General features: G+C 37.1%; 1 protein-coding gene across 10 annotated transcripts in view; it reads right to left on the bottom strand.

Moving 5' to 3' along the window:
* The window catches only part of BCAS3 (BCAS3 microtubule associated cell migration factor), a 490,501-nt gene that overhangs the window by 183,885 nt on the left and 292,821 nt on the right, over positions 1-13,795 (bottom strand). For 2 of the 10 annotated variants that reach the window (XM_050929309.1, XM_050929310.1), the window contains exons 23-24: positions 12,380-12,524; positions 9,459-9,756 (exon numbers count right to left, since the gene is read on the bottom strand). The exons of the other annotated variants lie outside the window; for them this stretch is intronic. In XM_050929309.1, coding sequence (XP_050785266.1) covers positions 9,459-9,756; positions 12,380-12,524 — 443 coding nt within the window. Of the gene's footprint in view, positions 1-9,458; positions 9,757-12,379; positions 12,525-13,795 lie in introns of those variants that run through there. 10 annotated transcript variants of the gene reach the window in all.

Raw genomic sequence — 13,795 nt, 5'->3', positions numbered from 1 at the left:
TTTGTTCCATCCCTTACCATTGATGCTGGGAAAACTTCAACAAGTGTAGGAGAGTCAGGTGAGGATTTCTGAACCAACCACTAGAATGATGTAAAAAATATGTCATAGAAGATGCCAATTCATGTTCAGGCTTCTACTTTTAAAATAGAGGAAGGGAACATAGGACATACCACGCTCCCCAGGAAATTCATTAGGATTTCATTTCCCTTTGGGCTGTCCTTAAAGGTGACCTGTATTTCATGCCACCAAAGGTATGATCATGCTCATCATGAGAGCTGAAAGAAAGAAAGAATATCAAGAAAAATAGCTTTGTTCAGGGGAATGAAGATTTGGGCAGGCTAGAGTGGTCAAATTTTTTCCCGTCTCCTAGATCCTTTTGGGCTGAGGAAAGAAGACAATTTGGTAGCAGTGAAGATTTTTACAAATTGTGCCTGCTCTGTAACCTTCTGAATACACGCTTTGAGACCTGTGACGATCAGACATATTTCTCGCTGAGCAACTTACTTTTCTTAGGAAGTAGAGCGAAGTTAAATTAGGATTTTTACTTTAAAAGTTAAAAGCCACATTCACTTTTTCAGTTGTCTTCTACATCCTTCTCCTCTGTGCTTTTCTTTGATTCCCCCTTTCTTCTGATTTCAACCCCAATGTCAGCCCCTTCTTCTGCTCTTCTCTTTTACTGATCCAAGTTGCTCCAAGTTATTTTGAACTTGGTCGGACCAGCACTCACTGCAATAATACATGTTCCATGAAATGAAGAAAAGTTCTTTTTCAACATCAGATCTGAATTCAAAGCTCTGGTTTTCTCTTCCCACAGCTGGTGATATCCATACCCGAAACAGAGAAGAAAACTGCTTGTATTCCTTCCTTTGTTTAGAGTGATACGATCAGCTAGTGCATGGGATTCACAGAACTTTGAAATCAGTGCTTGATAGGTAACGTAAATAAAAGAGGGTATGAAACCATACAAAATTACTTTATTATATATTTATTATTCTCTTAATGATTAGTGATCTTCACTATATTTAAAGGAAATAAGCAGCATTTAATCATTAAGTATGGTGCGATCACTTCCTATATGCATAGTGCAAAATTAAAATCACTTGAGTTCAGTAACAGAATTCCTAACCTGTTCACCACAGCTCAGCATCCTGTCTCCTTTGTTCCATGATACAAGTGGTCCTTAGAGCTTCTTCTGTCACAGTGCTGAAGCACCTTTGTCTTCAAGCCATGCTGCTTCCTGTAAACTGAAGCCCAGTCCAGGAGACTTTTAGAATTTCCAGAGACCATTTTTGAGCAAGTAAATGCAAAAATCTGAACCACTCTTTATATCCTGTACAGCTGCTTCATGAGTTCCTTTGGTGCATACGCAGTCATATTCAAAGTCTGCAAATGGCATCTGAATTAGAATGCCAGCAATTACACAGGAGAAAAGATTCAAAATGCAACATAAGACTGCAGGGATGCGAGAAGTGGAAGCTGCAGGCAACAAGGAGAGATTCTGTACAACTACATTTAAAGACCTACAGTGAGAGATGGGAGAAACAGCTACAAAATGGGAGGACAAACAGGCACTCACACCCACTGCATAAAAGACAGTTTGTTTTCATCTTGTCTCCTTAGCAATTCCTTTAGTTACTTTTCCCTGTCACCAGGAATTACAGGGGATCATAGCGGATCGCCAAAGATGTAGTTCACAATATGAAAAAAATCTGAGAACCACTAAGATGCTCTAGAACTCACGACAGGGTCCATGGTTTCCCTATGGATAGCCTCTAAAACAGCTCATTCTAGAATAGCCTGACTTGCTGCCACCAGCAGCTTCTGTGAACCTCTTTGTAAACCAAAGATCTGTCAGGCTCAATTATTTCCATGAACCATTTTATTGGCCCTTTGCGGACAGCACCCCCACTTACTTGTTTCCATGGTCTTCAGGTTGGCAGTGGTTTACACATCTCAATATGTTTTCTCAGCAGTTGCAGAAACCATTATACTTTCTGGCAGCTTAGGCTACTTTAAACCAGCTGCATGGCAGCCATCGCTCCCAAATTATTTACTTTCACGAACAAGGACCTTTAACTGCTGCTCAGAGCTGAGCTTGTGTCTGCTTTCCTTGTTGAGGAATTTCAACAGAAAGTGTGAGCTGCCAAACAATTTTTCCCAGAAGCTGTTAATGAAAAGATATTGATGATATAATGAAGATATATTGCCTTACTATTCTGGTTCACAGTAAACTCCTCAGTTGTCTTTCTTCAGACCACAATAGCTCATTTGCATAGGCACATTATGGACATTATATTTCTCTACCTACAGGGAACTCTTGTGAACAAAACACTTGGGCCCACATCCTCAGCTAGCCTAAACTGGCACAGGCCCACTAACTACAATGCAGCCTTGCCAATTTACACCAGCTGAGGATATGGCCACTGGTTTATAAATTATCTATCAAAACAGAAGAATCCATCTTTAGTTCCCATGATAATCCTGATGAAGGAGACAGAGGAGACGGGATTCCCCTACGTAGTAAGAGAAAAATGCACAAAGGCCATTTACAAGATCTATGTGGTCCTTAATCAGTACTTAAAATGTAACATTTATTAAACAGGGCCAGATTCTTTTTACTCACATTGAGTATTATCACAGTCCATGAGCAATTCAACGGAACTGGACTATTTAACTCAATGGAACTGCTTGTGGAGTTAGGTACTAAGTGACAGCAAGGAAGGTAGAACAAGTCTGTTAATTTTGGTCAGCTTTAAATATACAGAGCGCTCAATTTGTAAGATAGTTGGGCAATATTCCCATTGGTGAGTATTCCTGGAGTGCAAACACACTGACTAAATATCCCTCTCTACCCCTGTATGCACAAAAAACAGGGTGCACATAAATTGTAATATTGCTATTAGACTGAGAAACACACGCACATATTGCACATACAATAAAAATACTCTCTCTTCTGAAACAACCACTGTAAATCAACCAAGGAAGCCACTGTTTGGTCCACAATAGGATGTTTATGCAACATTTAAAGAACAATGGAATTTCACCTGTAATTTAACAGTAGGGACTGCCACCTTACACACCCCTCAAGTGCTGTCCTGCCTTACTGTTGTGTTAATGACCTCACAGCAGGAGACAGATCCTGTCCTTCTGCTTTTCTTTCTCACTGAATGATTTCCCTAAAGCCAAAGCTGGGCAAAATGCCACTAATGCTGCCGTAAAACTCCCACTGTGTTAGGAGGGAGGCAAGCGACTGAGGGTTCCGAGGTAATCAAGCTTACAGATTAAGGCTCACTAAAGCTACAAGATCAGCACAGCTCAGGGTGTTTATTAACTCTTTAAATGACAAGACTTACCAGTCTGTATCTCAGCACAAGAATAAAAAGGACATTTTCTAACTAGCTTTGATAGCTCAACTATTTTGCAATATTAATTCTATTTCATCAAACAATTATAACTTGTGAAGAACAAAAAAAAAATCTTTAAACCTGTTTGGATCAATGTCATCCTACGATATTCTTCAAAATATACCATCATACAACATCCAAATGGACATAGTAATATGATTGAAATAAAAGATGTTAATTATTCTCCTATTTATAAAAATAATATGTTTTTAAAGCAACAGTGTAATCTGAATATCAATTAAACATATCAAATTGAGCTCCCGTGACAAAACTAAAGTATTGAGCTGGAAATGTTTCATTTTATCAGTGAAGAATGGGTTAATTTCAGAATACAAAATGGGGTTGGTACAATCTGGGTGTGGGGTTTTTTGTTTGTTTGTTTTGTTTTTTAAAAGCAAAGCAAAATATACTCTACAGATGCTTGATTAAAATGCAACAGCTGTTTATGGCGGCGCATTTTTCGCTAATTTACTAGGGCAGATTTTTCAAGGAGCCTTGTTTTAGTTGCATCTTCATTTGCATAGAGCATGCACATAACAGAGCTGCCATTCCAGTTGTCCCTGTTTGCTTGGTTAATATTTGAATCATATGACACAAATTCAAATTAAATTAAGCAATCCACTCCAGCGAAGGGGGGAAAAAAGTCAATAGGTTTTTAGTCATGAAGTAATTACAGTACAGCTCAAATAGCAAGCTCATACACCTCACTCACATCATCTAACTGAATATGTCTTTAGCTTCTAAGTTCAAATTGTTTTATTTCTAGGCATTGTACCCAATTAACATTTAAGCCACTCTTCATATCTGTCCTTAATTTAGAGTCTCTTCATTTTTATTTTTATTTTTTATTTCTCCTTTGTTTATTTGATCTATTACATTTCTTAAGCTTGATGACTAAGCCAAATCATTAACAAATAGTAAAGGGTTTATGTAAATTATAGTGACAAACAAAAAACAGATTACAATTATAACATTGTTAAGTGAATGAGACAACTATGACTACAGCTTTCCTATCATAAATTGAAGCAGATGAATTTGGACTTTCTTGATGGTAGCAGCAGCAAGCCTTAATCACTGAACGCCAATACAGCCTGGTTTCCATAGGGTAATGACCCATCTATATATAACAAGGGTCTCATTCATCATAATTCACATAAAAAAAAACTTTAGCCAAGCTAATGGAGGGAATGTGTGAAAAGTGATTGGATGGGTAAAACTGTATGGGGCTGGAAAGGCTCTAATTGATTTTACTGTGCTGTGCCTAAGACTCCTGTACAGTACATCAGATCTTTATCTAACTGCATTTCAATTGATTTTCACTGATAGGCTTCTTTCTTATGTCTAAGGCTTAAGTACTAAACTAATAAAAGGATAAAAGACTTTGTAATACAGATTTTGAAAATAATGTCCACACATGATGTCTGTGGAAGGAAATTGTATGATATGTGTTTGCCCTACCAAAGTGACTAAAACCAAATGCAATAACATAAATGCAACTAATATAAGGAACTGCAATGGGAAAAGGAACCTATAATACATAGGCCAAAGTCAGGCTTGATCTTGACTTCAGTGGAGTTGCACCTGATTTTGGCCAACATGTCAAACTAAGTTGAAAAGAGTAACATTTCAGTGTTGATATCTGCTAGCTCTGCAGAGACTTTAATATTAAGCATGCTGTATCCTGATAAAAGAGTTTAAAGAAATGGGAAAAAGAGAGAAATTTATTTTATAATGGTTGTCTTTGCAAAATGATGTTCTTGTGACTTTAAAACTCAAAACTTCTTAATTCTACAAAAGAAGAAGTACTGCAGACAGAATTCTCTATAACGCAGCAAAGCTACTGTATGTGCTCAGATCTTTGACAGTGGTCTGTTCCAGCCTCAGAATGTTATTGATTCAGGCTTCCTAACACATAAGGATGAAGGTGGAAAAGAAGGTAGTTGCTGCTGGTAAAGTTCATACAGAGGAAATCTGAGTAGCCAATGGAATAAGCAACAGGTCTACTTATAGGAAAACTGTCAAATGGGAAAAACTGACAGCAAGAAAAGCCATTTAAAGCTAAATAAGTGAAAACTACCAATACAAGCCAGATTTTCATTTACATTTTACATCTCAGGCCATTGTTTGCTATTACTATTGCAGACTCCACTATCTGCTAGTCAGATGGCTTCTAACATCTGTATAACAAATGAAAATGTATAATGGTTGTTCTGGTTTTGTGTTCCTTTACGAGGCTTGGTGTTGATAATCTCCAAAGCACACCCATGATTCTTTAAATTAAATATAGGAATCTTGTCTCACAGTACAGTTAAGTTATCCATGTGTAAGAGCCCAAGCCAAGTAATTACACATCCGCTCAAAGGATTAGACACAAGATTTCTTTAAATTTTTAATAAAACTGCACAGCTGTTGTAGGGAAAAACTCTTTTGTTCTAGATTTTTTAAAACCATTAAGCTCAAAATGATTCACAGTTATGCTTCAAGAAAAGTACTTCAGAAGTATTTCTGTAAGGCACTTTTTTTTAGTAGATTTAACATAATTTAACCTCATGGCAAGAGATTTGAGTCTGGGAAAACCTAAAAGAAAGATATTTGATAAAAAACATTAAGAAAATGTCTGTGCCCTGACTAGAAGATCTGCAATAACGTATTATTTAATGATATAACCACTCATAGTTGCATTATCTGTTCCCCATAATTTGTTACTCTTATTTTCATGCAGTTATTCTCTGGGACAGTGATATAAAATAAGATGCCAAAGAAAGTTAAGGGAATGTACATAATTAATTTACTAGTTTAATCATAGCATCCTCACAATACCTAAATTGCTAATCAACAAAGCATAGGCAGATAATTTTTTCTTACTACTAGAAGTCAAATAATTTTTAGAAATATGCTTTTTGTTCTACATTTACTGCAGTAAACTTCTGCAACAACATTAAATGCTGCTGAACAACCACAATACACAAGAATTAGGATATAAAATACAGTATGTAGCTATACTTATAATGAACCTGAATCTCAAAACATTTTAATGAACTGGAGCTGACCTTGATGAGTGTCAAAGCCCAGAGCACAGGGCAGCGTCTACCCTCTCCCACGTTGCCAACCCTTGCTACAACATTTATCAATTTACCTTCTTGATCTCTCAAGCAGGTCACGTTTTCTAATCAGCCACCAGATCTCAGACCCACATCCAAATTAAATTACTGAATGAAGACAGCTCAGAAAGTAGACTTGCATAAATGAATGAGCACAAAAATATACTGAAATGCTGACTATATCAATAGCTGACCTTACATGGATTTAGTTTTTAATACTTCCATATAAACATGAAAGGTTAGTTACAGAAATCTGTGCTGCTCAAGATGAGAATCCATGAAATTTGCCCTTAAAACTTACTACTTCCCTGGCTGCTTTCTATTTTGGACTCCTCACCAAGCTGTCTATATATTCCTTTACCTAAACATTGCCCTGTGTTTGATATTGTCTGTGTTGGACAACTCTTCAGGGTTTGGGTTACGTCAAAGGTCCCAATCCTGCAAACACTTATGCACATGCTTGTGAGTAGCCTCATTGACTTCAATTAAACTACTCAAGTGCTTGAAATTAGATGCATGTGTGTTAAGTGTTTGCAGGATCAGGGCCATATTTAGTGCAGCATCTAAATTCATGGTGAACAACATTCATGGACAACAGTTCAAATGTACCATGTAAGTATTTTCATATGGGACTTTTGCTATATATTTAGTTAAAGATCAGGAGTAATTGTATGTGTTCATTTCTTTTTATTTTCCATTGTTTTAATATTTAATATTTTCAAAGCTAACTTTAAATCATGAAGACAATGAAGACAAAATGCCCTGGAATGCAACTCAATTCAGACTTACTGTAATAAGCGTGGAGGTAAAGGAGACACAAAGTATCTGTAAAGAGAAAAATATTTATACTACCAAATTCTTAGGTTTCTTCGTGGTTTTTATTGTATTCTGTATATTTTTTCTACCTACATAAGGGCAGGGCACTGCTCTCTTTCCATCCTGTTCAAACTCTTTTTAATATGTACACCCCTTTGTCTGTGCAATAGCAAAACTATGACACTGGTGTAGGGGAAAAAACATTAGGCCTATATTTTAGGCTTGGATTTTCAAGGAGCCTAAGTCCCATCGACAAACAATAGGATTTAGGGCTTGCCTACAGAAGGTCATTTACTGGCATTATTACATAGGCATAATTATACCACAATAGTTACACCTGTATAACTCCACCTTTAGAGGCTCTTATTCTGGAATAACAATGCCTTTTTCTGGTTCATCTTATATCACTTTGGAAGTGATATAAACTAAAGCAAGAAAATATATTTATTCCAAAATAAGAGTGTCCACACAAGGAGTTATAGGGGCATAACTATCCCATTATCAATACAGCAGAATACTTATGCCGATACATTACTGTGAACATAAGCCCAGTGAAAGTGCTGCTATTTAAAAAAAACTAACAAAAACTAGATTGCTATTTGTGCACGCTCTCTTTCAAAGATGCACATCATAAGGGCTTGGATTTTCAAGATCACCTAAGTGATTTGTGCTCCTAAATCAATTGGGTGCTTTTGAAAATCCCACCCTAACTCCTTGCCACTCCATATTCAGACATCTAATTAAGGTGGACTTGATTTTCAAAAGAACTGAACTCCTACTATGCCTTCAACAAGATCAATGGATGCTTGACACTTCTATAAGACCGGCTATACTGGGTCAGACCAAAGGTCCATCTTGCAGAGTATCCTGTCTTCCGACAGTGGCCAATGCCAGGTGCCTCAGAGGGAATGAACAGAACAGGTAATCAGCAAGTGAAAACCAGGTCACTTATTTAAGTGCCTAAATATGGAGGAGCCTTACTTTAAGGTTGCTGTTTTTTATAATCTTGGTCTGCTTTGGAATGTTGAAGTCTTCTCTAGTACATTTGTGGGTTTTTTTAAAATGCATAATAGATTAATACTCATCTAATGGGATAGACTACAAGTGTAGGAATGATCCTGCAAGACAATTAACGTCTTCACCGACCATGAAATCAATGGGAATGCAGGTGCTCAGCACCTTCCAGGAAGCACTCTGCACCTTGAAGGGTCAGGACCATAAAAGCTCATTTAAGGCAGAAATAGGAAATTTTAAGAGGCAATGCAACCATCCATCAATCAAAAATAACTCTGGACCAAGCAAGTGAATTTTGCACCATGTCCTGACACTTGGCAAATCTGAGCTCTCACAGACTATCATTGGGATTAGATTTAGAGTCAGAAGCCAACTGCTGGTCCTAGATTCAACTCCAGGAGCCAGCAACAAGACTGACAGAGCAGATTTTATTGAGAAACAGGGATATTTTTGACTTCTCCAAGATACCATTTTGCATAATCTAAAGCACATGGCTAACTGTAGTAACAGTAAAGTAGGGGAATATAGTTTTGCTACATTTAATTTCATATTGCACTTAATTATTTCATGGCCTCAATAACACTGGGTTAACCAAGATATAAAGCATTAAACTAAAACTAGAGAAGGAGTGTCACATGTGGGATCCTTACTAATGCAGTGGGTTCAAATTTAGAATCAGAATTGATCATCTTGGGGCTCAGATTTTGTTTGGCTGATAAAATGTTCCTGTTGGGAGAAGAAAATCATTATGTTCTCCATCACACTTACCACGCAGCAGGAGTGAAGAGCCCTCTGGAATCCATTCTCCCTCAGCTTCAGCAGAGGGAGATGGAAGAAGATCATGGTATTCTTGAAATCCCGTCCCTGAAGGCCTGAACACTCAAGTAAGCTTTGGTCTAGCCTGAGACATTTCCTCCTAATGAACCTGAAGATGCTCCTACCCCCAATTATAGTTCCAAGAAAAATGTGAGACCCTATTTTCTGGTTCTAATTCAGTTTAGAACTCACACTCCAGAGAAAGTCTAACTCAGATCCCAACACCACTTCCTTGTCTCGGTGCTAGCATTATTATTAAAATGTAGGCACACTTGATGCTTGGTATCACAGCATTAAAATAGGGCCTTCAAAATAAAACACTAAAAGCAGCTTTAGTACAATGTGCTGAATGCCTGTAGCAAATATGAGTATGAAAGGTATTGATCCTTAGCTTGCTGAAGTTAATGGCAAATTTCCAATTTACTTCAACAGAGCAGAAGCAGGCCATAGGAATGTAGAAGTCTTTCATCCCAACAGCCTTTTGCCAGGTTTCCCACAATTGCAGATTACCATCCTCCAAAGCGAACAGTGACCCGACGGACATCATACTGATGACAGCATCATCATCTATGGAACTCAGTGAAGAAAGGAGCTGGATTACAGAGCTAAGGGAAAGTGCTGCTATTAAAGCAAACAAAAAACAAACTAGGCTGCACATTTTTACCCTCTTTTTCAGAGAGATACATACAAATGGCTGGGATTTTCAAAAGATCTATGCATCTGTCTTCCATTTAATTTCAACAGATTTGGGCACCTAACTCCATTAGGCAGCTTTGAAAATCCCTGTGAATTTTTATAACTCTGCAAAACATAGGGTACAGTGTGGCAAGAAGCCATTAAATCCAGTTTCTCAACCTGGGGCAGAGGCTGTGACCCTTGCAGGGGCACAAACATGTGTCAGGGGGGTCACGATCACCCAGTACTTTCCATATTGTTAAATGAAAGGGATGTTCTTGGAAGATGGAAGGTGGGTCTTGGTGTGGTTCTTGTATGGAAAAGGTTGAGAAGCCCTGAATTAAACAGAACTGTTAGTCAATGAAGTCAAAAGACTGTCGTGTCATTCAGTTCAGTGTGTAAAAAATTTGGAAAAATCTCACATGAACTTCATCCACACAATGCAGCAATGGTAAATGTTTCTCTTCTTTTCCTAAATGACCCGACAAAAGTTTAGATGTGTGTTGAGTTACATTTGCATGGGGAATCTATTCAGCATTATTAAAAGAGAGAGTGCTGTCCTCTACACTTCTAGGATCTCCTCTGTAAAGCCCTCTGGTCTCCTAGGATCACTTTCCTTCTGCTTTCTGGCCCCAGTCTGGATCCTCATCTGGATCTCTTCATTTTCTATAGGATTAGGTATATATCATTAAAGTTGTCTAAAAAGTTTTGTTTTGCTGCAGTAGCTGTGGCAAAGGAGACATTGCAATGCATTAGCTTTCCCAAAGGTAATGAGACAAGGCAAATTCTTTCAAGTTGGTACCTTGTGAAATGTCAATCGTGTACATATTGCATTTTTGTAGCCTATTTTATACTTGCCTACTTCTATTGTTTGGGAAAATAAACTTTTTACACAAAACCAGCTACACAGTACCTATGAGAAAGTGTTAGTTTGTCCAACTTTAACATATCTGTTGATATAGAAAGAGACTTGCTGTGCTTACTGTATAGTTCAACGGAACTACATAGTTATGCGGACAAACAGAACCATAACTGCAAGATAGCCTTCAAATGTAAAGCAGCTCAGCTTTTATCTGGCTGTTAAATGCAATTCAAAATTTCTTAGTGAGAAGGAATCCAATCTGGTTAGGACATAAAATGTACTCCCGTTTGCCAGAGCAACATAACTGAATTCCATTCATCACCACAAATCAGTGCTGTTCACCTCTCTCCACCAGTTTTGATGACAGAGATCACAGACTACTGCATTGACACTAGCATATCAAAAGCTTAGTAGATAAATATCAATAGTTGGGTGACTGAGCTGCATTCAACTAACTGCACAACCATTTCTTTGCCATGAAACTAGAAAACAAAAAACAGAACACTAGCCACGAGCATCATTGCCCTAAACAGACAACACCTTCCCAGATGGCTTGTTCAGCCTTTGTTTCACTTGATATTTTTTAAAATAAAGACATCATCTGTTATTTCAATCCTGAGATGGATTAGATAAGGATCACTCATATTGATAATTTAAGCTAATGCAGAAATCAACGGGCAGTCACCTTGAAACTGCCTTTTAAATAATAATTGTAAATGATAAAAATAATTCCAAGCAAACTTTATGGGTGTGGTGGATGGGAAAAGAAAAATCATAAAAATGTTTCCATAACCACTTCAAATGCTCTTTTTAATATACTAATTTTTCTCCTCATAGGAAATGCAGTAAGATAAGTTTAACCCTTTATTTATTGTATGCATTTTTCCTAATTACACATTCATGATAGTATGAGGATTTACGTGGCAGCAGCTCCAAAATGTTTCATATTGCCTTTAGAGTCATACTCTTGCTGCTGAAATACAGTATACTAGAAATGAAATAGCTTCCCCATTTTAATGTGGTTATAAGCTTCCTGCTAGGCTGTGACCTAATTGAGACTTTTGATCTTAGCTTTTTTAAGACATGTTATTCTTCATAGTCTGTAAAGCATTTTAACTACAGATCTCCTGCAATCACTACTGAAGGCTACACGGGAAAAAGAGAAAAAAGAAAAAAAAAAGGCCTGTTTATCAAAGTCAATGGAAATACAAGGTATTAATTATGGTAAATGAAGAAATATGGGCATTTGGTTACTTTTGTGGGTCAGAAATATTTTAATCTGTCGCTGCCAGCCAGCTGCCTTTCCCTGACCTACGTGCATCTGCATCAGCTGCCGGAACACATCAAAGCTCTAGTAAGTGAGGAAAGCAACAACCAGCGCAGAGGCCCCCCTGTGGTACCAAGGTCACAGTTCTGACTGAAACCACCATATTGTTATCAATTACAATCACTGATAAGGACATGACCTTTTTTTGAGGTACATAAATGCGGGTGGAGGTGGGGGGAAGAGCAGAACTGTACAAAGGCTTTCCCCAAAACTGCTCTCATCTCATTTTATTTGCTGAGGAGAAAAGCAGAGCTGTGCAGCACATTAAAATTTCAAGCAGACAAAAGTTTAAAGCATTGCACAGATTCAGTTGCTGGTAAGACAAAGTCACAGCACACAAATGTAGTTCATTTGACTTAGTTACCTGTGCCATATGCACCACAGAACACAATTTAACTGGAGGGTGGAGGGGGAGACACACGACAGTGTTTCTACAGTACAGAGGGCCTTGTGAAGTCTCATCAAAGCCAAACCCCAAAGGTCTTCATAGACAGCAAGAGCATATGGCTCTGAAAATAAGCAGTATTATATACAATAATAAGTTCCCTAGTTAACCTTGCTCCTCATATCTGAAGTAAAGATTACTTTTAAATTTTATTCCTTAAAATTCTATGATCAAATAATTTTGTACTATATAAAAACAGCCAGACCTCCCCAACTTTCCACTTCCTTAAAAGGTTCTTTTCGCTGCTTGCAAAATCCTACCGCCTTCATCTCACTGTGCTTTATGTGACATTTCTCTTGTTCATTTCCTATACATTGTATGTTCCTGCTTGCATTTGATCATTACAGCCACAATAGACCAAAGATGTTAATTTAAAAAAAAAAAAAAAGATAACTCCAGTCACAGATGATCCAATTTCTAATCTGAAATGTAAAGTGTTTTATATGGCAGGCTAAAAAATGATATTTCAGAGATTTAAGGGATCTGACAAGAAAAGTTCAAAAATATATCATTAAATGATTCTGGAAATAGCTGATTCTAATCAGCTGATCACTAATTCTTTAGTGATTTACAGAGTCAAATCTAATTGATTTCTGTTACATTTAGAATGAAAGACACTCAGATTTTACATGTCATCATTATGAATGATTTGTTTTCTACAAATCAAAACTTGTGTATGCCATCAATATCACAATACCAGGTTCAAAGGGAAGCAGCTTAAAAATCACACAGATAAAAAAAATAAGGAGAAATTGCTGCAGTGTAAAACATTTTCATTATGTACTGTAAAACATTCTTCCTATATACACTATGTAAAAAGAGGTAACAAAGTGAAACCAATAGTTCATAGCTACGTCACTCCAAACCAGTCAAAGACTTGTGTTTTACTACTGTTTTTCCCTCAGGGAACCAAAAATGCAAAAGAGTTATACATACAGAGATATATATTACATAGCCTTCCATAATTTCATACTCTCGATTATTTAAGCTTTAATACTAAGCTCAGTGTCGAGAACTCAAACACGCAGACTGCTTAAAAGGCTGTGGAATGGTAAGAAAGAGAAAGTATAAGAAGATAGTTTTTATCCGTTTCGCAATCCTGACCCTTTTTGTGTCAACATTTCTAGACAAAAATATATTTTACAGTTTATAACCAGTCATGAATATAAGCTAAAACATTTTGCCGCTTGTAGGAAATCAATAAGCAAAATCAAACTACTCATTTGCAAATCATTTATGTCTTTTCTTTGCTAATGCAGTATAACCTCTCCTTGAAAATAAAGAGAGCTAACATATTATTATGCTCACGAATGCAATGCAAAGTAAACATAGATA

The sequence above is a fragment of the Gopherus flavomarginatus genome, chromosome 19, assembly GCF_025201925.1.
Source record: "Gopherus flavomarginatus isolate rGopFla2 chromosome 19, rGopFla2.mat.asm, whole genome shotgun sequence".
In the NCBI taxonomy this organism is placed as follows: Eukaryota; Metazoa; Chordata; order Testudines; family Testudinidae; genus Gopherus; species Gopherus flavomarginatus.
The sequence above is the reverse complement of the archived record's forward strand: the minus strand, read 5'-3'. Positions and strand labels throughout refer to the sequence as shown.